General features: G+C 46.0%; 1 protein-coding gene across 1 annotated transcript in view; it reads right to left on the bottom strand.

Moving 5' to 3' along the window:
• SHC3 (SHC adaptor protein 3) overlaps positions 1–27186 on the bottom strand; it is a 430233-nt gene that overhangs the window by 8314 nt on the left and 394733 nt on the right. Inside the window, exons 9-10 of the mRNA XM_078675642.1 lie at positions 21755–21851; positions 11351–11545 (exon numbers count right to left, since the gene is read on the bottom strand). Coding sequence (XP_078531768.1) covers positions 11351–11545; positions 21755–21851 — 292 coding nt within the window. The remainder of the gene's footprint in view (positions 1–11350; positions 11546–21754; positions 21852–27186) is intronic.

Here is a 27186-nt window from a genome sequence, read left to right as displayed (position 1 = left end):
GAAAGTACAGGAAATTGGCATTTTACAAAACAAAAGCATGATAGCTGCTTTGTCATACTGTGTATTAACGGAATGTCAGGAGTGATAATTGTTAGCATTTTTGCCCAAACTTTAAACCGACTTCAATGTTGAAATTGTAAGTCTTAATGAAATGCCACCACCGACGGTAGCATCCCGCGACTGGAGGTGTGTTAAAAGCACAAGAGGGCTCCCGCAGCGCGAGAAGCCCGTTATCTCACTACCACTGTTGCTGCCACTGTTGCCACGCAGCGAGGGGGAGTGGGACAAGGACTTGAAGTCTTAGGCTCGTTTGTGGCCCACTGACACCACCACTGACTGAAGTATCTCTCGCCTGGAGGCGCTTTAAAAGCACCAGAGGGCTCAGGCAGCGTGGGAAGCCCGTTATCTCACCACCACCACTGCTGCCGCCACTGTTGCCACGCAGCGAGGGGGAGCGAGACCAGGACTTCAAGTCCCAGGCTCCTTTGTAGCCCACTGACACCGCCACCGACGGCAGCATCCTGGACCTGGAGGAGCGTCAAAAGCACCAGAGGGCTCCTGCAGCGTGGGAAGCCCGTTATCTCACCGCCACTGTTGCTTCCACTGTTACCACACAGCGAGGAAGAGTGGGACTAGGACTTCAAGTTCCAGGCTCCTTTGTGGCCCACTGACGCCACCACCGATGGCAGCATCCCGTGCCTGGAGGCGCGTTAATAGCAACAGAGGGCTCCCACAGGGTGGGATGCGTGCGGGCGTGCCTGGGCCATGCTCGGGCCAAGCCCGGGCCAAGGGCAGGCCCATCTGCGCCCGTCAGTGCCAAGAAGAGGCTGGGCCACCCCTCTTACCTCCATCAATCGCTAAGATATTCGAGGTGAGTGCCCTTATAACTGCAAAATAACAATTAAGTATTCCCTAGTATCCATCATGGGGAAGCGTACAGAGACATTCCCTCTGCTGCCTGTCACCACCAGTATTGATAGCATGCTAGAAATGGTGGTCAGCATAGTTTCCAATGAAATTTAACTAACTGAGAGGTGCCTATCTCTCGGAGTTGAGACTCAACAGATCGGTCCCATGACAGAAGCGGCTCTTGCTGATCCTGTTTTTCCCCCCACATTTTGCAGTGCGCCCACAACTACACCAAGCACCTCACTACTCACTGGACATGGTCATAATAATGTGGACCTCCCTACTGAGACCTGTTAGGGAGACAACACCACTGAGCCACTGTTAAATACGGGCTCGCCAACGTCTGCCACAGCTTTAGGGGCCAAACGTAAAAGGAAACTTGCAAAGCCGGTTTGTTCCAAAAGGAAACAACCTATTCATTCCAGTTTTTCCCGTACTGTGATGATCTCTTGGATACACTCCCCATTGCCCACACAGAATGTTGTTAATGCAGAGACTGAATTAAACATGGAACTGTGTTCTCGTATCAGTACCCAGACCGAGTTCGTTCTTCCCACCTATGATCGTAGCGGAACTGGAGATACCTTTATCAGTACTGTTGTAGACACTGTTTTTGAATGTATCAAAGACTTAATAGATACAAATGTTACCTGCCTATGGAAGCGATTACAGTGCCTGGACACTCTTATGAACAAAGTTAGTCTACAACAAAAACGATTGAGTTATGGGGGGTCTGACTCCGCTGACTGATGCTGTTTCCAACTCTAATTCAAATTTACAGCCTATCTCATCAACATCAATCGCACCCATTGGTGTTTGTGGAACATGTAGCAAAGTTTAGGAGTGCTTTTTATTGAAACCTACTGTTGTCCCCGAAAATCCCTCTAACTTTGGTGGTGTTAGAAGTATGGCTGGCATTCTTGCACATATGCCCCCTACTCCCCATTGTGAACGTGAGAATAACCCAGTTAGTGCAAACCCGGGGTCAGGCAGCTTGAGCAAGTGAGTCCAAGACCCCTTAAGAATGAGAACTCTCGAGCCCAGTAGGGAGGTCCTGAGTCTATCACTAGCAGCGTTTCCCTATGTTCTGGTATTAGCAGGGGTACCCACTCTTACGAAAAACCAAGAAGAAACGTGGGATCAATTGCGCAATATGTGCGCAGGCTGGCTACCCCGATACAAAGGGTTTAAGGTGTCAAACATGAACAACATAATCATGGTACGAAGAATAGGGTGGGTGGGGGCGTCATCAATGAACATAGAGGAGGACTGCGTAGTGATCAATTTTCGAAGTAAATCAATGGCTAGATCACTACTGAAAGTACATGAGGTCAACACCATCAACCCAACTTATATCTAGTCCCTGCCACTGGGTTACTTCTATGAACCGACCCCCAGGTTTATAACTAATGATGCTCCCTTCCTAAACATACATAGTAGGTTCTCAGCATTGTCTGGTTTGAATAGCCAGGACTGACTTTTACCCCTACCAGTATCCAACGAGACCATCCCTACACTAAATACTCAACCACCAGAGCTACGTGAGCATAACACCCTAATTAAGCCCGCTGTCAACACAAATTTAAACATACCAAGTTGGAATGTTGCTGGTTTGGCATCTAAAGTAACCTTACCAGACTGTTTACAAATTGTCCAAAAAACAGGACATCCTTATGTTTCAGGAGACCTGGGCTATGCACGATTTATACCTTGAAGGGTTTGAATGTTTTAATATTGCTGCCCTAATCCCCAAGTTAGGCCGACTGTCAGGTAGGCTCTCAATCTGGGTCAATGTCTCTGATGGAGGTAGCGCAAAGGCTCTAGATACTAAAAGGGACAAATTCCAGGGACTAATCTATAAAAGGGGTGTAACTATTGGTCTACTTAATTTTTATAACAACGATTTCCAAACCCTACCGAAGAATTTCATTAACCTGTTTGATTTGATCTCCACATTACAACATCAAAAAGGCTTTGACAATTTAGCCGGCATCTGCTTGTGAGGAGATTTTAATGCTAAAATTCCCAGGGTAAACATCCCAGCTATAGACTCTATCCCCAAGGCACCTCAGTGTAACAGGGGGGTTGAATTAATGGATCATCTGCGTAATATTAATTTAATTAACATAATGTAAATCACTGAAATAACTGATAATAATAACCCTCCTGAGCCAACATTCAGAGGCAGGGGCAGTGCATCCACCATTGTCTATGTTTTCATTTCCCCTACCCTTGAAGATTGTCTGCTAAAGGCTGAGGTTGTCTATACCATCCATGTCGACCGACCACAACCCTATTAAAATAACATTGAGAATCGCCCCTAAGCTGACATATGTCAAAGAGTGTGGTGCTTGGAACTTTACTCCCACTGCTGACAACCTATGTTTAGTTTGGCGAGGAGTTGACAATACCGATTTGTTTTATAAGATGATAAGGGACCACCCGAATCTGATCGGCATTTGTTTGTCATTACACGATCACAACCTTGAGGTAATCAGTGCTTTTTCTAAACTTTGTGAGGGTATTAAATCTATGTTATCTAAACCCTGTGTGGAAACACAAGATGGACCTTGATGGTTCAATAGTGATTGCTCCTAAGCTAACAGAAAGCTTCGTAAGGCACTTTCAACTAATCCCAGAGATCCTGCTCTTAATAAAGCATTAAGGCTAAAGTATAAGACACCCACGACTCTAAGGAAGGATGAAATTGTAAAAGAGTGCTAGGATGCCCTTGCATGCGCTGCTACATTAAAGAATGGGATTGGCTTTTGGGCAGCAGTTAAAGACATGAGGTCCATGGGACAATCATTGACCCCGATAAATTGCAATATAACTAATGAGGCATGGGAAGCTCATTTTTCTATGATTTATTCAGCTCCAATGCTAAACGAAGAGTTCGTCGAATATTAAGCCCCCACAGGGATTCCGAGATCCTTATTGGAAGTGGAGGATGCTATTTAACAAAGCTTAGGCAAAAAAGCCCCGGGACCTGAAGGCCTACCTATCGACCTTATCAAATACAAACTTGAGTTCTGGGCGCCTCTTTTATTAAATGTTTTTAATAATTTAACTAACGCCCCGATCCCAAACACATGGTAAACTAGCATTATAGTACCAATTTTTAAAAATGGAGACCGATCCAATCCAAGCTGTTATAGACCGATCTCCCTGATAGATAGACTTTGAAAATCTTAGGGAGGATCCTGTATAATAAGATTAAGATATGGACTGAGGAAGATCGTATCGTGCAGCCATGTCAGTTAGGGTTTAGAATTAAAATAGGCACAATTGAACAGTGTCTAAACCTTAACCTGATTATAGGTAAATACGCTATAGCCCAAAAATCCCCTATTTATCTGGCTTTTATGGATCTAACCTCAGCCTTCAACTTTGTTAACAGGTCACATTTATTGTCTATTCTTTTAAAATATGGCTTTGATGAGGTTTTAGTTTGCTTCGGAGCTTATTTGCATAAAGACTTGAAAGCCTGGGTGAGGATTAATAAGGGCGGGGAGGTCTCAAACGCTTTTGAAGTTGGTAGAGGGGTCAGGCAGGGTTGCGTCCTGGCCCCCCTCCTTTTTATCCTATATATCAACAACCTACACAAATCACTGATAGCGCTCTTCAACAATGTGTCTAAAATCAATTGCAACTCACTCCCCGTCCTATTGTATGCCGATGATGCGGTCCTATGCGTTTTAGTACGGGGTTTTGTAGATATTATGGCTAGCCTAGATTTGTGCACCAATTTTAAAATCGTTTAGAATAGCTTGAGGACCGAAAAAGTATCTTTTAAATTCCATTATTATTGACAACCAAAGTTTACAAGGCACTTGCCCTTTTCCGTACCTGGGGCTGGTATTTGCAGCTAATGGTTCCTGGGCTGATCATGTGGTGCACAGTAGGAATACGTTTTCTAAAGCTATTAATTTAATCTGCGCTCTCTCACAGCCCAAAAAGATAGAGGCAGTCTTAGCTATTACGACATTTTTTAAATCACAATGCATTCCAACTGCAACATATGGCGCAGAGGTCTGGGGTGACTCAAAGAGCAATAGTATTCAGGGCAAAGAAAATAGATTCTGTCGAACACTCCAGGGAACCCCGATCTCTGCATGGCAGTATGTTTCCCACAGCAAATTGAAACTGTTTTATGTTGAAGATTACATAAAGGCTCGTCCTGCCATATTTTGGCTGGCAATCTGGAAAAACCCGGCAGCGACCCTTACCAGAGATATAATACTAGATTGTCTCAAGTGTGAGAAGAGTAGGAAAATGATGTACCATGCAAGGTTATGATGCAAAATATTCGTTGTTTACTATGCACAATAAGACATGTTCATAGAGTTTAAACAAATCTAGAGATAGCGATTTCATACAATATACTTCAACTTCATACTATGTTCTATCACATATGTATGTGTCTTTTCAAAAAATACAAGAATACATAATAAACATCAAAACATATCCCAATGCATTTCGGGTCACTACTGGACCCTTCTTCAGGGGTTGGTCCTTTCCAATCGATATAAATCCTTGATATTCAATGAATGTTCTATTTGAGAGCACTTCAAAGTTGTGTTTCAGACACTGAAAAGATAATAATCACCATATTGGGAGTATAAGTATTTTCCTGTGAAAGTCACTACTGCACTGTATCAAGTGTAATTCATAATAAAGAAATGAAATAAGAAAGACATAGTAGTGAGGATATGGTGGGACTAACGAGACAAGATGAGGAATTATCTGAAAACTCTTAAGAGGTGAACTGTGATTGTGTTGAGATACCAACTTATAAGAGAGAGCCTACTACCACGTATGTATTTACCATGTACCAAGCACCCAATGGTGGAAAAAATTACAAACCAGTGCAACTCGTGTTCACCTGATTAAAAAATTAAACAATTAAAAAATTAAAAAATGCCAGCTTACCCGCCCAGCCAAAACATTAGCGGACCGTCTCAAGGATTCATCAAAAGTATCCGGTTCTGAAAGTTACGTTAATACATCTATCGGTAAGCCAGTATTGTAAAAAAACGTCTCCAAACCACAATATAAGTCTCCTGGCTTACCAAAAGCCGAACATCGTGAGCGAAAATTCCATAATTCCCGCAATCTGCGGTTCATCAGAAACACGGCTGCCAAAAGCTCCCTGTAATGTAAAGGAGCGAGTGCGTAAGTCACCCGCCTTCATTGTACCCGTGTGATACAAAAACTCAAGCAGCGAGAAGCGCTTAGGAGGTTCCTACCTTCAATCTCACAGCGTCCTCTGACCCTCGACCTCGTGATTGCTTCCGGAAACTACATCCGGTCCAAAGCAACTTGTTTAAATAGACTTACGCCCTGTCCTTTACCTAATGTCCGGTTCTCTGTGCATGGAGTCTTAAAGGGCTAGATACTATTTGAGAAGCTCAAACACTAACGGAGAAATGTTACAAAACATAATTGCCTGTGCTGTGTCTCTTGATTCAACGGAATGATGTTCAAATGTGTCAGTTTGCTAAACTAATCTCAATGTTTGACCTAAACCATGAGTGATGTGAAAAGGTGCCAATGTATGTGAACCCCATAGTGAGCACGATGTGCGCTCATCCTATCAACAGATAAGTAAACAAGGAAAATGCTGAACCAAAACAATTATGAAACGAAAACATCTTTAGAGCTAATGTGTAGTGCTCATGACCAGCGAAATAAAGTACACACTTATGGTGTCTGGGAGAGGGGAACAAAGAGAATAATCAACTATACGATATGCAACAGGAAGTATTTTCGTAGTCTTAATTTGACTGTACTAATAACACTGATACTGTCCCAATGGCTACGTGTAAACAATAAATTAAACAGTTGACAATGTGATAAGCGATAAGAGCTATGTTTAACAGTGTCCTTGAAACAACTACAGTGTATTAAAACAGTACTTGTTGAATCGACTTATACTATGCTGTAATTTTTAATAGCTACTCACCAAATAGCGGTATAAACAGATATGTGTTACCACAGAAACATTTAGGAACATTGCAAAACCGATTTACATTGTATGCAAAACATATAAGAATCTAATCGTATGATCGGTTCCACAGTGGCATGATAGCGATGCCAGTACCTACAACTCACTTACATACAACCATATACTGTTCATAAAAAGCAAAGCATCTCACATTGATCATTTAGCCCCCCCGGTGTGAGGGTGCCCAATTTCTTAATCCAAAAGGTTTCTCGGCGCGACAATGCCACATTGTGATCTGTGCCTGAGTGTTTCTCTACCACTTCTAGTACGGTGTATCTCAATTGTGGAATAGTGTGTGATGCACTGGTCCAATGTGTCGCTAGACTAGAGGTAGTAGATTTGTTGCGTATTGGGCTTTTATGCTCTATAATTCGAGTCTTGATTTTTCGCGATGTACGTCCCACGTACGTCAGTCCACATGGACATTGTATAGCATAAATGACTCCTATAGAGTTACAATCAGCACTGAACTTCAGAACAATGTCTTTTCCAGTTTGAGGGTGCGAAAAGGTTTTACTCACAATTGTGTTGTTGCACTGTCCACAATTATAACACTTTCTCATCCCTTTAAAAGTGTCCATCTGATTTCTTTGCGGTTTTTTGAGTATCTCCCTGATGTTCTTAGCACGGGTGTGTGCTATTATAGGAAAGTTTTTGAATATGTGAATGAAATCGGGTTCATTAGCAATCATTTCCCACCGCTTCTTCAATATTTGTCTAATCCTATGTGATTGAGTGGAATGTTTCATAACGAAAACAATACGTTCGCTAGGTGACTTCTCAGTTTTTTTCAACAAACTCTCCCGATCGATTTGTTGTACTCGTAGATCTGCGTCTTCTAGTACCTTTTGAGGGTAACCTCTGTCAGTGTACCTCTTTAGTTGCTCTTTGATTGCCCTTTCACATTCCCCTGTACAAAACTCAGGTGCAGTATTTTTCAACACTTGGGTTTTAAAGATAGAGCAACACTTAATACAAGGGCCTAAGAACCTTTCCTTTTCTTTTTCTTATTTTCTCTTGCTGACATTTCCGTTATTGAGGGAATTGTTAGATCTTGTATGAATGGATGTATGCACTTTTGAACGACTGTGATATGCTTGATCAGTATGAATGAGTATCTATATTGTTATAATGGTGTTGAGTTTAATGGTGTAGTGTCTCATTGTATATAAGGGCCCTTGTATTAAGTGTTGCTCTATCTTTAAAACCCAAGAGTTGAAAAATACTGCACCTGAGTTTTGTACACATTGCCATACAAATTTTTCATCAAATAATCTGTTTGGTATTCAATTTCAAGTGTACTGTTTTCTAGGGTGATAAGCATTTGTGTATTATACCTTATGTATTGATTTATTGAGCAACCTTTCCTTTTCTTTTTCTTATTTCCTCTTGCTGACATTTCCGTTATTGAGGGAATTGTTAGATCTTGTATGAATGGATGTATGCACTTTTGAACGACTGTGATATGCTTGATCAGTATGAATGAGTATCTATATTGTTATAATGGTGTTGAGTTTAATGGTGTAGTGTCTCATTGTATATAACATGTAAAAAAAAATTGAAAAACTTTTTCTAAAAATTGAATGAATAAATCGCTATTAATTAGCAAAATCTCGGGCGGAAATGAGATTTCTTCCTTTGTGAGTTGAATTCATGTTTGACTAGCTGTATCAGTTTAGGCAATTCCCTTTGTTATATAGATAGAAGTGCTCAGCCTAACTGATTAGAGCCAACTCTTCATTGCTAATACACACTATATGCACATCATAGCAAAGTAAGACATAAAACAGAGGTTCAGAAAATCACTGTTGGCAGGTAAATGTCTATCGAGGATGTTTCTCATTCGCCATCTAGCTACCTTTTATAACCGATAGGCTGCTGGGAGAAAGGACTCGTCTAAGGGCTGACACGGTGAAATTTCTACTCTGCTTTCCCCTTGGGTATAATGAAAATCTTGATCAATTGCCATGCCCTTGAGAATAACTGAAGCAGGCAAACAATGTTACACTTTCTATTTTTCTGTAATTTTCACTTAAAATATGCAAAATGGTTTCTGGTTCCATTCTTTAAAAAGACCTCCCCTGTCCACTATAACGTAGCTTACATGAAAATCCTCACATAGGAAGAGGAAGAATTAACTTTTTATATAGGCTTGTTTTCAAAATCAGCAGTGCATGCTCGTAATACAATGTGCACTTTATGAAGGTTGATGTTATTGATTTATATTAATATTACATTCGCGTTCACAGCTAATAATTCACAGACGGTTTCTATTGATCAGTCTTTTAACCTCTTTTATGATACAGTACATGCACAAACCAAGTGGGCCTAAACAGAAATTGTTTTTTTATTGTGTTTTATCATGAATTGATTGTATTTTATTGTTGATCTGTGTACCATCATGCTGCTATTTTGACCTGTGCTTTTATGGATATATCTGTATCCGAATAAAGATTTTTTGAATTGAATTGAAATTCAAAGTATATAATAGAGGTGCTACTGGTTTGTGACTTAGAGATTTCTACTGTGAGACCATAGTTAAAGCGTACAATTATGTCTTAATCAACATATATTTGTGATAAGTGTTTAGACTTGTGAGGAACTGAGGATGGGGGTATCAATAGGGTCAGCTGGACCTTTATACCAAAGAAAAAAATCAAAAATTATTTATGCATTGCATAGTTGAGGGCTTTAGCCATCTTCAGTTATTTGATTACACGGTCTGTACAAAACAACTGTCTCATGTCTCATGGCACCCCAAAAAACGCATTTTGGACAAGCTGGCCAATTTGCTATTCAAATTATGGTGTGCGACAACACTTTTTTTTAGCAAATGAATCCTTTCTATTCTGTTTCTGGATCGTGAAGACTTTTGACTTGTAGAGGTGGTGTAAAAAAAGCTTATAGGTGACTGCTTTCTATAAGACACCCATACACTTGTACTAGCCGTCGCACAGCAGTGACAACTACACACAAAAACTGAAGCCATTCTGGAGTACAAATGGCTTAATTCCAACATAAATTAAATAAAATAGTTTTTGGTATCTCTTGTCATGCCCGTTCTTCTCTTCCCTATGAGTATGCAAGGAAAAGATGCAACCTACAACTTAGTTGCAGGCACTATAGGTATTTATTAAAAAACACCTTCTGCTTCTTACACTTGTATACAGAGAACATCTGAATAAGAACTCCCGCTCACAATACAAGCATGTAAGTCCTGCCTTACTACCCCTTCCACTGCTCCTGCGACCCCTTGTCTCAGATGTGCAAAGCCAGCAGGAGTCCCAAAGGAGTGGGACATTCTGAGAGCCGAAAACAAACAAAAAAAAAATAAACTCGCTTCATTTATTTCTCGCTCATGTAAAAAACATAAGCAGGTGCTCCGGGCTGCTGCTGGTTGTGGGACGGGAAACTTGTTACTGTTTTAATTTGTCTGTCTTGAAGGTCAAAAGCTCCTAAACACTGTGGGCCATATTCCCAATGAAGGGGCAAAGAGAGGCGTTAGCCTTCTAGGCTTAACACCTCTCTCTGCCACTTCAGAAACTAAAGGCTGCACTCTATTCTCAAGGATAGGGTGCAGCCTCGTGATTCCCCCTGCAATGTCGCTAAGTTTCACAACTTAGTACCAGCGCAGGCATCCTTGCACCAGAGTGCAAGGGTGTCTGAAAGCAGGGAAGTTGCTTTATGTACAGGAAGGTGTCCCTTCCTGCACATAAACAAACCTAAAATGTAAGTTACAAAACAGCATTTTTAAATACGTACGTAAACAAAATATGGCACTATGGCATGTTGCTTTTTCCATGTGTGCTTCACAAGGCAATATACTACTCACTAACCTACATGTGGAAGTCTCTGCTTCTCACGCTCCTATCTTTTCTGTGCAGAGATCTCTGCCCTGACTGCAGAGGACTTCACACAAGTACTAAGTAAATGTACTACAGCTCAAAACTGGCCTAAGTCCAGCACCACACATGGTCAACCACTGGTAATGCAGCACTCTTCAATAGAAAAACACATTAAGTAACACCCCATAGGAAATAATGTAAGAAAAGTAAAAATATCTCTTCAAAGGAAGCTTAGTATTATTAAATTCTTCAAACTTTAGCACCCCATTCCTCACATAAAAATGGGAAATACATGTTTCTAACACCACGATTTTGCTAACAGGCTCAATTAGTTGAAATTCTGAATGCAATGGGTGGAGGTCCATCTAACTGGGTATGACATGTTATAATGTTCTTCAAAACATACAGCCATATTTGTTTCACACAAATTTGGTACTGAACATTGCAGAAATAGGGACTATCAATAAATTGATAGGAAACCCTTCAAGATTTGCATAAATACAAAAGCTACAGTAGGATTTTAGAATCCATTTTGAACATTGCAATAATACAATAACGCTGGAGATCAATGTTTAAAAAATTAACTCACTCATATCAAATATATCCATTCCCGGACTGACGTCTTTGGTACTGTCTAGTGATGTGCTGAACGCTATTTCACCCTCTGATTGTAGTGCCTTAAGAGCTCGCATATTCAGATGTTGTGTGTTGACATAGGTTGGCATGTCACCAGTTGGAGGAGTGTGTGCATTTACCTCTGGTTGACTGTATATATCCAAGGACCCTGGAAAGGTTAGAGAGATTTCAAGTTATACTTTCTCCTGCTCACATTTGATCGACAAAGTCCAAACATGTTTTTAATTAAGTGAATAACCTGAAGGATTTATTGGCCGAGCGACTCTCTTGTCAGTCTCATTTTGAGTACACTTGTATTTTGAGAGAGAATACCACAGCTGGTATCTACTGGAACTCTCTGGTGCAACATTTACAGGTACTGCATTACCTCCACATTTCAAATTTTGCACCTCAGTATGGATGATTTTTTAAAAACATTTTGGGGGGGTTTTCATTATATAAACAATATTAGCATGTGATGTCTTACAGCAAGAGACGGAAGTGCCGGATAGGAAGTTCTGTAGCCATGCCTAAGTGCTTAACACAAAACATTAGCGCAGGGCGCATATAGGTAAGAAGGTTCGTATTGTCCTTGGCATACGCTTAACGTATCCTGCACCAGATCATCATAACGATGTAACTGGATATTAACGGAGGGATAAGGATGAGAGGCAGGCGGGCTTAGTAATGGTTGCAGATTCTAAAGAGCGAGGTGGGCATTGTGGTGAGGGTAGGCAGGTTGGCCTATGGGTTTGTGTTAGCTGTGTGGGGGAGGTGAGGGAAGACTGTGGGCGAGTGTTAATGTTGGTACCCCGATTGGGGTATTGATTATAGCGTATGTGGGGAGCACATAGTGTGTTCACAGGTAGGCATGGGCAGAGTTCGCAGAGTTCACGGAACTCCGTGAAGTGACAAAAAAAGTCAGTGGAATTCTGTAAGTGGTGGAGTGCAGCGCAAACTGCCATTTGTGCTGATCTTCCTGCCGCTCGAGTTGAAATTCTATCCAAGTGGCAGCACATGCTCGCCAACTTACCAGTGGCGAACGCGAGCGAGGAAAAAGCTCTGCTGCACTATGCGGCGTTGAGTTTTCTGCACTCCCAAGCTCCGTGGAACATGGAGTGCAGAAAAAACTCCCCAAACTCCGCAAACGGAGTTGAGTTCACTGCGGAGGCCTATTCATGGGATTGATTGTCATTTCCCACCTCCTAATGGAAATGTGTGAGTACGGTGGGCCGGCCCACTGGGGGGGAGATAGGTTGTTTGCGCAGACATTGTACCGCCTTGTAACAGAGAGCTTCTTCTTCTGCCATGTCCTATTTGCGCACTGCTCCCCATCATGCATCCACTAGGGGGACTGTAGGAGAGTCCCAGTGGAGTATGAGTGTGTGTTTGGCAAGCAGAAGAGCTAGAGTCGCAAAGAGGGCACGTACTTTTTGTTGTTTCTTATGCTTAAATATGTCTAAGGAGCATGCTTCCCATGTGTGAATGTCTGGTAGCTCTTTGACCTCGCGCAGGGTGGTGTGGATCTAATGCCTATAACTTTGGAGGGCATGACAAGACCACAGCATGAGGTTTGTGTCAGGAGCTCAGCAGCATGGGCATTCGAATAACCCTGGGCGTAGTACTACGCTACGCTCGTGGAGCGTGCGCAGTTTGCGCTACTACACACTACCCAAATTGCACGTAGCACAGTGCAAAAATGTGTAGAGTAGCGGGCATTTTTTGCTTGCTCACGGTCCTCAAGGTCAAGTTGGCGACCGCAAGCGATCAAAATCAACATCCCGGCGAGACTCTCACCTCGTTCGTAATCAGCAACATCAAGTTGTTCAACGCGAGCGTGGAAAATAAACCTCCCGGCGAGATTCTCAACGTGGGGAGGTCAGGTTTCTCATTGCGAATGGTCGTGTATGCTCGCGACCGCTCGCGATGAGAAACTAACAGTCCGCGTTGAGTAGATGCCGCTCGAGTACAAATCTTCTCGAGCAGCAGAAAACGACCGCTTGCACTGTGCAAGATGCCGTTTGCAATCATTGCACAGTGGGGACAAGCATCCGGCACTGTGCAATCAGTGCGAACAGCATTTTCCCTACCGCACTATGCAGTTCGCGTGGCTACGCATAGTGTACGTAGTGCGAAGTGCACTTCGCGTAGCTACGTGTAGTGCTACTACGCAAACTAAGTCCAGGGTTACATTCGAACTGTGTCTCGGGAAAGTATTGGTGTAGTTAAGCCGGGGTTGAATAGGCCCTATGGAGCATAACAAATTGTATGTTTTTAAAATGGGAGTTACCGGAGACTGATTTGGGAAACTCGAATACCCGATTCCATTCCCTTTCATGCAGCATACTCCAAAATTCATCTTCCCATTTGTAGCGCAGTGCTCTGAGGGGGTGTCTGCCAGTTTGAGAATGGCTTCTTACAGCCAGGTGATAAGGTGCCGGCCGGCACCAACAGCCAGGATAGTCTGTAGAACTGGATGTGCAATGGGTCCCCGGGCCAAGAGGTCCACATAGGGTCACATGTGCTACTAAGCTGTCTGTGCAACAGGAACTGTCCTGGTGGGAGGCCATATTCCCCGGCCAGTTTGTCAAAATAGAGGAAACGGCCTTTGGCACAGAGGTCACCAACTGTAAGCACTGAGTGTTCTATCCAGATCCTCAGAAAAACAGATCGCAGAGGAGACCAACCAGAGGTGAAATCTGGGCATATAATGGGGCTCCATGGTAGAAGCGATGTATCTGGGTCATGCATTTGCTAGCTGTTGCGACCTGCAAAGGCCAGGGGGAAGGGGGCAGAGCTTTCGGAAAGAGGAAGCCCCAGATAGTTGATATCAACAGGGGTTCTGCTCAGTGGGATAACCATTGGAGCAGTGACGCAAGAAAGTATGCCTTGAAGGGGTGGGGGGCACCCAGCCCTCCCCAGCCCAACTGACAGCTGAGATTTTGTAAGAGCAACTCGTCTCCGTCTAGCGCCCCAGATGAGTGCGCAAAAGACAGTGTCTTATTCCTTAAAGAAGGAACGTGGTGGAGTAAATGGGAGGTTTGTGAAACAATATAGAATGATAGACTGTGGGGTAAAATAGTCATCTTCACAAAGGTGATTTTGCCAATGGGGGTAAGAGGAAGGGACTGCCAGCAGTGCACCTAGATTTTTAATCCCGTCAAGGCCTTGCAGATCTTCCCCTTGTATAGGTCTAGGGAATTATGGTAAAGATAGGCCCCCAGGTACCGAGTCATCTGAGCATTCCAGTTGAGGGCTCTGTTGCCGAGATGTACGTTGCATGACTGTTGATCGGGGCAGAGCGGGCATATGGCTGTTTTTGCCCAGTTGACTTCAAGAACTGGCAGCTGAGGCATGGTCTGCTTGGGTGTCGTGGAGTGGCATAAGGTCAGCCTTCATGACTTGCATGTTTAAGAGCAGGTGGTCCGCATTTAAGGACATACCGTTTGTCCTGTCCAGGAGTAGGAGGCCCCACTCTCTACCCTCCCAGTGCAGCTGTATGGCAAAGGGTTCTATTGCAAGCGCAAACAGTAGCTGAGAAAGTAGGCATCCCTATCTCGTACCAAGGCCAACCTGGAAGGGGGCAGACACGTGGTCAATCGGCGAATCTGGGAAATTGGATTGGAGTGCAGTTGCCGGGAGTAGGCCCATAGCCTGGCCAAATACTGTGAAAAGAGAGTGTCACCTTAGATTATTGAAAACCTTCTTTAGATCGAGAATGAGACAGGCCGCTCATGGGAACCGTCTCTTTACTTGTTCCTGTACGTGAAAGAGATGACAGATAATGTGGGAGGCGCTACAGCTGGAACAAAGCCGGTTTGGGCCATGTGCGCAAGTTCCAGGAGGATTTGGGTGAACCTGTCAGCAAGGATTTTGCCCAAGATTTTTATAGTTGGCCCGAGAATGGCTCTGGGCCTATAAGATGTCAGCTGTGTGGGGTCTGTATACAGTTCAGTAAGGGAAACCAAGAGGGACTCTAGGAGCGAGTGCAAGAGTTCACCAGTGCTTAATATGGCCTTGTACATTTCTGGGATACGGGGTGACATGCAGCTGCAACCCTTGCAGGTGAGAGCACTGGGGCGTTGGGGCCAGGTGGGAGGGATTTCAACAAAACGACAATGTGGGATAATTAATTCTTTATTTAATTTCCCTCATGGTAGTCTGTCGAATTCCCCCCAACCCGGCCCCATAGCCCCACTGCTCTTACCTGCACGGGCCGCGGCTGGTGCCATGAGTTACGAGAAGGTGCCGTAATATTCCAGGGGAAGACCATCCGACCCCAGTGTTTTGTTCCAGGCAAGGTCACGGATCACTTGCGCCACATCCTATGACGTGATCACTGCATCTAAGGAGAGCCCAGTGGAGGTTGAGATACACGGGAGAGTAATACCTGCTAAAAAACACTGGAGTGGCGGCATTGGGTGGTCCCCTGTAGATGGACGAATAGTAATTGTAGAAGGCCTATAGTATGTCAGTTTGTGTACCATCAGTGTTGCCTGCGAGATTGACCACTTCACTTCAATGATGGGGCAAGTCATGGACTCCTGTCGGACTAGCCAGGCCAGGAGTATGCCGGATATATCACCTTCACTGTGAACTTTGGCCACATGGGCCATAAAATTGTGGCGTCGCAGAAATGCTAGAAGGGCAACTAGGAGGTGTTCACCTCCACGAGTTGTGTGGCGAGTGCAAGGTTAGTATCAGCTGCTTTGCCCAAGTTATCTAGTTTCCCATTGGCTGTCACTATAACCTTCTCCAGTGACCTGCGGACTCCTGCTATCTTTTGAACACAGACTCCTCTCATCACCACCTTTAAAGGCATCCCACTCCAGCACCCTGGAGGAGGCTGCATTATGGTTCTTGGAAACATAATGTTGGATGTGGTCTCCCTGCTAATCACAGAACACCAGGGCTTCCAGGCAATCTCCTTGTAACTTCCACATAGGAGTAGTGGGGGGGCACCCATCTGAGGTCCATAATTTGAGCATCATGATCTAAGACAATGCATCCCAGATAATCTGAGTGCTGGAGAAGGGTCGCCAGTGGGGTAGAGCAAAGGAAACAGTCAAGTTGAGTGTGTAAATTGTGAGCTATGGAGTGGAAGGAGTAGAACTGGAATCCAGGGTGTCGGTATCGCCATGCCAATGGCGTGCCCAGTTCTGGAAGCCATCCAACTGCGTGTATGGGGGGAGCAAGGTAACGGGGGATGGGATCTATCCAGCGCAAGATCAAGCACACAATAGTAGTCGATGCCCGACACCCATGGTAATGTGGTTTTATGGTCGAGTCTGGTGGAGAGGGTATCCTAAAAGGACCTCTGATTGGTGTTGGGTGCGTAGATGCCCCTGAGGAGTAGTGACCGGCTATCAAGGTGGCTCTCCAGGAGTGCACAGCGGCCCTGCTTGTCAACGGTCATACTTGTTTCCTGGAATGGACCACAGGGAAAAGCCCATATCAGATTGTCTCACACGTACGCCGAGTCGGTGGTGGTGCATGCTTCAGATGTTCAAGGTGAGGAAACAAACGTCACCTAAGGGGGCCATGACAATGTGAGGGTAAAGCAAGCAGCATATGGGGGTGCCTCCCCGAGGCAATGCCACCTTACCCTAGTCCCCTGCCCATACCCCAGAAACCACCGAAGGTCCGCCCACCAGCATGCAGCAATAGTGGGAAGGGGAGTGGTTATAAGTATTTTTATTTATTTATTTATTTAGCGATTTATAGAGCGCCTGGTGACCCGGAGGCATCCCCGCGCAGTAGCATTTGTGGAGACCAGAGGGGAGAGGGGACTTTATTTTGGGAACAGCAGCATTTTCAATTTTTTCCGGAAAAGGAGATGGCTGGGTTCCTGCCTCAGGGGGCGAGGAAGTGAGTTCCATCCTGAGGATGCTTTTACAGAAAAGCGTCTACCGCCGGTGCGTGCCTTCCTGTATCTGGGGACGTTGGCCAGACGCTCATTGTTCGAGCGTAGGGATCTCGGGGCCTTGTAGGGGGTAACCAGGTCTCTCAGGATAGCAGGGCCGAGACCGTTGAGAAGTTTGTGTGCGGTGCACAGGGCCTTGAATTCTACCCTTTGTCGTAGTGGAAGCCAGTGGAGGGCCTTGATCGCTGGTCTGGCTGAGACTCTGGAAGGGAGATTCATAAGGAGCCGGGCAGCTGCGTTTTGCGTACGCTGAAGTTTAGCCATAGTGGCTTCAGGAGCTCCTAGATAGACCGTGTTACTGTAGTCTAGCCGCGCAAGGATCAGGCCTTGGACCAAGAGTTTCCTAGATAGGGGCGGAAGTAGTGGGAGGATCCTGTGGATGGAGCGCATGAGACCAAAACAGGTGCCTGCTGTTTTGGCTGCTTGGGTTTTCAGAGACAGCTCGGGTTCCAGCCAGACTCCTAAGGTCTTAATTACTTGTTTCGGGGTGGGTACTTCCCCGAAGACGTCTGGCCAGACCGAAGAGGGGATGGTGGTCCATTGCTTGCCCAAAAGCATGACTTCTGTCTTTGATCCGTTTAGCTTGAGCGATGACTCGCACATCCAGTGGTGAATTTGCTGGAGGCAGTTCGGCAGATTGTCTGGGTGATTGTCCAGATGTGAGAGTGAGACGACCAATTGCGTGTCGTCCGCATAGCTCACTATCTTAATCCCGAAGGGGGCGACGACATCCTCGAGGGGGGCCATGTAGGTGTTAAATAAAGTGGGGCTTAGGGATGACCCCTGGGGGACTCCGCTCGCAAGGGGGAGGGAGGCAGAGTGGGAGTTGCCATCCCATACCTGGAACGAGCGCCCTGAAAGGAAGGATTCTATCCATGTGAGCGCCGAACCTGCGAGCCCTGCCACGGCCAGCCGATGGAGTAGGACACGGTGGTTAACCGTGTCGAAGGCTGCGCTGAGGTCCAGGAGGATCACTGCCACTGACCCTCCTGAATCCAGGATGCACCTTGCCTCCTCGATGACAGCGAGAAGGGCGGTATCTGTGCCGTGGCCCAGGCGGAATCCAGTTTGTGACTGCCGCAGAAGGTTGTTTGATTCAAGGAACTGTGACAGTTGCCCATTGACCAGTTTCTCGGCCATTTTGCTGACGCATGGGAGGAGTGAGATTGGCCGGTAGTTCGCCATGTCGGCGGGGTCCAAATGAGGTTTTTTTAGGAGTGCCTTGACTACTGCACTCTTCCAGCTTGGGGGGACAGAGCCTTGAGATAGCGAGATGTTTATCAGCTCCGTGATCGTAGGCACGATGACAGGGGCTACTGTTTTCAGGAATCTAATGGGGGCAGGATCTAGAGGGGAGCCGCTTTTCATTTTGGCCATGGTTGTGCCTACTTCGTCCAGTGTTACTGCTCGGAAAGCGGTCAGCTGAGGATGCATGATGTTTCCTGAGAGGTTGGTAGATGCATCATTGTCCATGTGGTTCAGCAGGCAGGGATGGGGGAGGGAGACTAGAATACGTGCGATTTTGGAGTTGAAGTAGGTAGCCAATTCGTCACTTCTGTCCGCCGGGGGAGTGATGGATGAGGGGGGAGCTGGTATTTTCAATAGCTCTTTGGCGATGAGAAAGGATTCTCTTGCCGAGTTGGTGGAGTTTTTTATTCTAGTGTCGTAGTGTGAGGCTTTAGTGAGCTTCAGGGTTGATTTGTAGATTCTCACCGACCTCTGATAGGCTTCCTTGCTGGCGTGCAGCCAGTCTTTCCTCCATAGTCGCTCTGCTTTTTTGCAGTCTTTGCGGAGAGTCCGGAGTTCCGGGGTGTACCATGGGGCAGATCCTAATTTCCCGTTTTTATCCTCACGGGTTTTTAAGGGGAGGATAGAGTCGAGTGACATGGAGATCCACTCCCTGAATTTGCTATCTGCGGTGACCGGATCTTCCGAAGGGGTAGGGGTGGTAGAGTTCAGGGTTCTGGCCCATTCCTGTGCGGAGAGTCTGGCCCATGCCCTGTTCCTGGTATAGGTGGTGGGTTTGTGGAGTTTCTTGAAGGCTCCTGGTAGGCGGAGAGAGACCATGAAGTGGTCCGTCCACGGGAGGGGTAGGGACTCTTTGGCTTGAAGGGTGGGGATGTTGGTAAACACTGGATCGAGTAAATGACCTTTAGTGTGTGTGCCAACTTCTCAGAATGGATGATAATGCACTTATACTTATTTTCCCCCATTCAGAGGGGAAAACTGGGATTGTGCAGTGTTTCCCCCACACAATTTTAACCAGATGTTACCTGAAAAAAATTGCACCTCGAAGAAGTGCGGTATCACTGCACACGGTGTAGTCCTAATTCGAGCACAGAGTCGTGGTAGCGCCCGAATCAGCACTTTTGTAATGATGGCCTTAAGTAAAGTTTAAAACTGATTGGTAGTCCATAGGTCATAACTTTATATGAAGTTTCAGAACATCAATTTCCGAAGGAAGACAACAGAGTTGAACAGAGCTTTCTTGATATGGATAAAGGAGTTTACAATAATGTTAGCTTCACTAATGTCTGCAGAATACATAAAAGGGATACTTCGCCCTATGAAACTCATTTCCTAAAAATGTTTGCTAACAGTAAAATATTAACAACTACGATATTGCACATCATAACTTTAAAATCAAGAAACATAAGTAGAGAGACGAATAATCACAAATAGACTGAAGCCAGAATTAACAGAAATCTGATTTGTAGACACCACAGTTAGAAAGCTTATATTTCTCTCAATTTGTACCTCATGTATAGAAGACACCTACGAAACTGCCCGAGACCAATCAGAGCAAGTCAAAGATAAATAAGTTACGCAAATCATTATATTCATGTATATGTGATATTCAGATCATTTTACCAATTCACATTTATTTCTGCACATTGCCTAAAATGAGAGAGAGAGACTGTGTGTGTGTATGTGTGAGCGAGAGATTCGGACTTGCGTTAACTTTCCCATCTTTACTCATAAGTAAAGTAAACAATAAATACATTACCAACTTATGCAGTCAGTTAGAAAAATATAATTCCATACTACATTGCATGTTTTGGACACTAGGTTGATTGGTGCTCTTTGTCCAGTTTGAGGCAGTTGTATGTCATTACTGACAAAATCAAATTTGTTTAAAAGTGCCATCCAGAGTAGAGATAGAGACATCTTTATGCAGAGTCGTATCTCTAGTAATCACCAAGAGAAGGAGTTCTAGAATGGTGCTTTGCTTGATGAGATCAGTTTTGGCTTTGAAATGCATCGTCAACCTTTTCATCGGATGGCCCCTTTATCCATTTCACCTAACCTCTTTCCAAGATAAACAGCATTCACCAAGTAGTTGTATCCGACATACTAAATATCATTTAACTTGAAATTACATTCAACAGTGGTAGATGTCACTAGAAAAGGAGCACTTTTTCGGCTGAAAGATTAATGACCACTCAGTTTAAATGTATATGCAAGCAATGTGAGCATGTTTTATGAACATTACACACACATACATACATGGCACTTAATTTTACCCCTCGAATTCAAACACTTTGTACTCATGTATAAATCACACATCTATTAGGGGGGTTTGTCAATTTCGCAGTGGCTTTTTCGTCCTATAGAGGGGATCTCATGCAAATAAAGAGTAAAACAGCAAGATAATCTCAAACAATGCATGTAGTTGTATTTAAAGTAAGATTTGATAAGGTCATAGTATTAACATTAACAAAAAAAAGAATGCAAATAAAGTGATGAAGAAACACTGATCTGTATTTGTCTTTTCTTCTATTATTTTCTGTCAATTATGATTTTAAACAATATTCTTCAACATTCTGCTGATTTGATAGGTCAAATTGTACATTTAAACCACCATCTACATTGTTTCTCGCACCGTCCTCCGAACTCACATTACCCCATTAAAAGTCATGATTTGGCTATATTGAGTTGATCTTTGACCTCTTGTTGAAAATGATTTCTACTTCTGAAGTTGTATTAACTAAAAAGCAAGCCAAAAAGCTAGATTGGTACAGTTTCGCTTTTGTGTTTGATGTTATCTGGGGCTGGTCCTGTGCAAAGGCCCTCTGCAAGTCTTGGGTTAGTCCTAATCCTAAAAACATTCCAAAAGTTGGCCACAAGAGGATGCTCATTACTACAAAGGTTATCAAAAAGGCCTTGTGCCTGACGCTCCAACAATCCTTCAGACCCTAGAATCAGATAGTAATGTCCCCTGACAGTGTCCTTGCAAAGATGACATATTAGCTAAATTTAAGTCTTGTCTTCAACTAAGTAGAGGGCTGCCTTGTCCAATGCCAGTCACGTGAGGTGATGTTAGCACTTGGGTTGTGTTTCAGGATAAAGTCGAGTATCAAAAAAAATGTGGGTGAAAGTTTAGTGAGTAAACGTACAAGCTGAATACTGGGAAACATGACAATTGATTTGCAAAGAAAATAAAGTCTATTTTACCTTGTCTGACAGGTGCAAATTGTTTGTCCCCATTGGGCTTTTCACCCATGTACCTTCCTTGATAATATGTCTGTTCTCTTCCTGCAGCTGGTGCAGACTAGAAGGAATGCAAAATACAAATGTATTGACATTTTCTGAATGCTAAGGAAACACATTTCAAATGTTGTACTTTAAAAGTTCATTTGTCAAACAGTAGACAAAAGTCCCAATATCTAGATCCCGAAACATTACCTTATTCATATGAAAGTGGGGGCAATATGGATTCATACATCAGAACAGCGGCTTGAAAAAAAAATGTATGTGCAGATATGTTTTCTGAGGGACAATGCGACAACTTCTAGGAAACACTGCCACTCTGTGGCCTACAGCCATATTGCAGTACCTTTTCAACAGATTCCCAAATGGTGACGAAGATTAAAAAGAGATAAGAGACACAAAACCAGCGACAGATATTGATTATCAAGGTAATTAATAATTACCAAGTTGCCTATTTAGTGCCATGTGTATTTTTGATGGAATGTGGCACTACAGTACTGAGCGTATGTGCGTCACATATAATCTATAATTAACTTTTGTAGATGTGATTGTTGATGTTTACATAGCTGCCAAGGTTTCAAATTACTATGTGTGACGTTTTCGTAATTTCAGTGTAATTATGAGTGACATTTCAACGAGTATGAGTGACACTTTCTCGCGAGCAAAACAAAGCAATGAAGATGAGGGAAACTAAATATCAAGAATTGCTCCCATTTGAGCAACGAGAAACTGAAAGAATATCTTAAATCTGCTGCCAAACACCAGAAACGGAAGGGCACTATAACCTAGTGCCCAGTTTACTTATGCTCACGAGCATGACGCGCTAAAAGCAAATTAAATAAGGATTGGAGAAGGTACTAGTTGTGGTGTGCGAGGTCAGGGCCTCGCACGCAGTATATTTGGACCAGAGTAAGACACGCACACTATAGTGGGAGGTATGCCGGAAAGACCCCGAGCGGTCTACCGCGCTTTTATTATATCCCTCGGGGCGTGCCCGTCCCGAGGGTGAAGGCGTGCATGTATGTATGTAGTTACAATGTTGTGCAGAGGCCGGGTGGCTCTCTACATCCCTCCTTCAATTTAGTTCATGCTTCAGGTTGCCCGCACACCTGGCTACGGGGACGTGCACACAAAGTCTCGGAATCTTTGGCTTGGCCCAGGGTTGGGCCGCAGGTGATATCGGTGGTGTTGCCGGACAGGAGATCCAACAGCCCCGGCCGGGGCTGTTTCTTCATCTCGGGCGGAAGAGTTATGCCCGGGTGACTCACTTTGGGGCCTGACAAGTTGTCGTCTATCTTCCCGTGGCTGGTCCTGGTTCTGGAGAGGCACTGAGTTTTGGTCCCCTGTTCTTACATCATCCAGACCGCCAGAGCCGGCATCAATGATTTCGTCCACGTCTCTGAGATCACCGTTCGGTGTCCCCACTCTTTTGAAGCAGGACACATTGCGGGTGACCGTCTGCTGGCCAAGACGGGCTGTCACCATTGTTCCTTGAACATTTTCAACGATCCATCTTTCCGGTTCAAACGGGGTTCTGAATTTCCAACCGGGGTGCCGATCATGCACCACCACGGTGTCCCCTTCCTGCAGTCCCCGATGTCTTGCATGTCTCTTCTCACTTGCTTTCTGGTTGGTGACAGTCCTCCTCGACTGGATGGCGGCGCTGTCCCTCTCTTCCGGGGTCCATGCGGAGGACGTAGGGATGTTGCCTCTTGGTGCCCTTTTGAATAGAACATGTGCAGGTGCGCAGTGCGTGGTGCTATGCGGAGTCTGTCGGTAGGCACTCAGGAATTGGTCCAGTGCTGTTTCTGGATCTTCGCCATCGTTGACAGCGATGCGGAGCGCCCTGTTGAGGGTCCGCATGAGCCTCTCAACTTCGCCGTTTGCTTGCGGCCACAACGGTGTGATTTTCCGGTGTTTTATCCTGAGTCCTTCCAGATACGCCTGGAACTCTCGCCCCTGAAATGGGGGTCCGTTGTCCGATTTTACCTCCTCTGGGAGTCCCATTGTGGCTAAGACATGGTCCAGCGCTTTCTTGATGTGTCCGAATGCCGTGGACGATAGCAATTCCACGACTGGGAACTTTGAGAAGGAGTCTACAACCACCAGCGTGTGCCGGCCATCAGGGAAACTCCTGAAGTCTATGCTCAGCTGAGTCCAGGGGGTGGTTGCCGCCTCTTCGGTGATGACTGGGGCCGGAGCAGGATCTGACCCCGTGATGGTGCAGGCATGGCAGGAGCGCACCATTTCGTCCACCATTCGATCCATGGCAGGGAACCACACTTTGTTTCGCAGACGGGCTTTCGTCTTGGCGGTCCCTTGGTGTCCTGTGTGGGCGATCGCAAGTGTCTGTTGTTGAAGACTTGTCGGAATCACAATGAGATGTCCTCGCAGTATAATGCCTTCATCGCCCACGCTCAACTCATGTCGGACCTGCCACAGCTGTTGTCTGGCATGGCTGACTTCCGGTCGAAGCCCTCTTGCTCCATCCAGAAATCGAGTTCAGTTTCCTTTCTCCAGGGCATTCTTGACTCGGGTCAGAGTTTCGTCTTCAGAGGAGGCTTCTCCGATCTCCTGCAGGGTGAGGGTCTCTGGGCAAGCGGCCATGGACACCATGTGGACAAATTCTTCCACCACTCGACCATCCGCCAGCGGGGTGGCTTTTCTGGTTACATCGGGGTGTCTGGACAGATAGTCTGCTGGATTGTGAGCGCCCGGCCGGAAGACTAGAGTGAAATTGTAGCCTTGTAGTTGGACGGCCCAACGTTCAATCCGCGGGGGGGCAAGCCTGGAGGACCCAGCAAACAGGGGTAGGAGAGGTTTGTGGTCGGTTACGACGGTGAATGGTTGGCCACAGAGATATAAGTGAAAGTGGAGGCAGGCCCACTTGATGGCTAACGCCTCCCGCTCGATTTGAGCATATCGTGTCTCAGTGTCCGTGAGGGCCTTGCTCGCATACGCGACTGGCTTCCATTCGTTCTGGCCATACTCCTGCAGTAGCACTGCGCCGAGTCCTACCGGGCTGGCGTCCACGACCAACTCGGTCTTCCTACGAGGCTGGAAGTAGGCCATTGTGGCTTTATCCAGGAGGCTTGCCTTGATGTCCTGGAAGGCTTGGTTCGCAGCACACGTCCATTCCCATTCTTGATCCTGTCTTGTGAGCGCGCGGAGGGGCTCGGCCAAATCGGCCAGGTTGGGTATGAATCGGCCACAGTACGTGGCCATCCCGAGGAAGCTCCTCACTTCAGTAGAGTTCCTGGGCGTGCTGGCATTCTGGATGGCTTCCGCCTTCTTTGGGTCAACCCGGAGCCCTTCGCGCGTGAATCGATAGCCGAAGAAGTCTACAGCTTCCTGGTAGAACGAGCACTTCTCACGGTGGAGGGTTAGCCCGTGCTCCTGTAGTCTTTGCAGGGTGGCCCTGAGATGAGCATGGTGTTCCTCCAGCGTGTGTGAGTAGATGAGAATGTCGTCACTCAAGTTGATGACCCCACTTAGCCCGGACAGAACTTCCTTAATCGCGTTCTGGAAGACCTCGGCTGCTGACGACACTCCGAAGCTCAGTCTTTTGTATCTCCTAAGTCCGACATGGGTGGAGAAAGTCGTGATGTACCGACTGCTCTGTTCAAGTTCTAACTGGTGGTACCCCGCATTGAGATCGAGCTTGGAGAACCACTTAGCCCCATTGAGATCAGCGACGATGTCGTCCATGGTGGGCGTGATGTGGCGCTCTCGTTTCACGGCTGTGTTTGGCAGTCTCATGTCGACGCACAGCCTGATGGCGCCAGGCTGCTTGGGTTTGGGTGCTACCACCAGTGGAGACACCCATGGAGTTGGTCCTGATACCTTCTCAATGACGTCGAGATCTTCGAGCTTCTTCAGCTCTTCTTCCACCTGAGAGCGGAGGTTGAATGGTACTCTCCTATGTCGCAGGGCGACAGGGCGAACGGAAGTGTCAATGTGCAGTTTGACTTTCTTGCCCTTGAGCTTTCCGAGACCACTGAAGAGCGCAGGGAATTCTTCAAGCATGCTATCAGCGTGTGATTGGTGGACTTGGTTGGCGAAGAAGACCAGTCCCAGGTCTTCTGCGGTGTTGCAGCTAAGCAAAGTACCTTTCTTCCCTTCGGTTATGTGGAACTTGGCTTCTGTCGTGTACTCTCCATTGCGGATGGTGGTGCTGATGACGCCGCGTAGCGGCATGGGTTCTGTGCCTCCATAGGTGTAGATTCGGGCTTTCGATGGGTTGAGAGTGGGTTTGGGCGACATTTGGTCATATTGGTCGGAGTCCATGACGTTCACGGAAGCGCCCGTGTCAATGAGTGCTCTGATTTCAGAGCCTTCTACGGATATTGTGCACATGGGAGGTGGCCTCTTCCTGGTGGCAATCCTGCTGACATATGACACTACATATACCTCATCGTCCTCCTCATCTTCGTAATACGGCTTCCGGCCTTGAGCTTGTGTGTCAGGAGGCGGGTGCTCGGGCTCTAGTGATAGCTGTCTCACTCTTGATGTCGCCGATCGAGGCCCATATCCGCCTCGCGACCTCTGTGCATTGGGTCTGTATCTTCCTCCTTGACACACGGCGGCGAAATGATTGAGCCTGTCGCACTTCGAGCATGTCTTTCCTTTTGCGTTGCATACAGCGGTCGCAGCATGGTCTCCACCACAGTATGCACACTGTGTGTCTCTGGGTTGCCACTGCCTAGGTCTTCCTCCCGACGGCCTTCTTTGAATTGCGTCAACGGTTTCCTCCTTGATGGGCGCCATTTTGGGCACGGCCTGCGGGGCTATGGGAGACCGTAGCGCCAGCTCCATTTCGTCCGCTCTGGAATCCGACAGTTCGTGGGAGCGGGCGAGGACAAGAATGGCGTCTAAAGTGATCCCCGGCTGCCTGAGGATGAGCTTTCGGAGCAGTTTCGATTTGCACCCCACGATGATCTGGTCTCTGATTTCCTCACGCGGGTCGGCGAATGGGCAGCTGCTGGCCAGCCGGCGCAGCCTCGCGTAGTACATGTCCACAGATTCGGTCTCAGTCTGCCATGCCCGCTTGAACTTGAACTTTTCATAGTCGGTGTTCACCTGGGGGTCAAAATGGGCGTTCAGTGCGGCCACCGCCGCATCATAGTCATCATCTTCGCCGGTGTTCGGGAGAGACTCGAAAAGGTCGTATATCTCAGGGCCTCCATATAGGATCAGGAGTGATCTCTTTACGGTGTCATCAGTTTCTCGGGTTCCTCTAAAGTACAGGTTTAGACGTCCTAGCCATGCTTTCCATCGCGGCGCCGCAGTTGCAGGGTCCGCAGTCTCGCTGAACGGCGGAATGGGGGCCGCCCCGGTATGGTCATGACTGATTACGTGGGAACCCGCGTCTTGCCGCGGAGGAAGGCCAGCGGGTC

This window comes from Lissotriton helveticus, chromosome 2_1 (assembly GCF_964261635.1).
Source record: "Lissotriton helveticus chromosome 2_1, aLisHel1.1, whole genome shotgun sequence".
Taxonomy (NCBI): Eukaryota; Metazoa; Chordata; class Amphibia; order Caudata; family Salamandridae; genus Lissotriton; species Lissotriton helveticus.
This window is presented reverse-complemented; position numbering and strand designations above follow the sequence as displayed.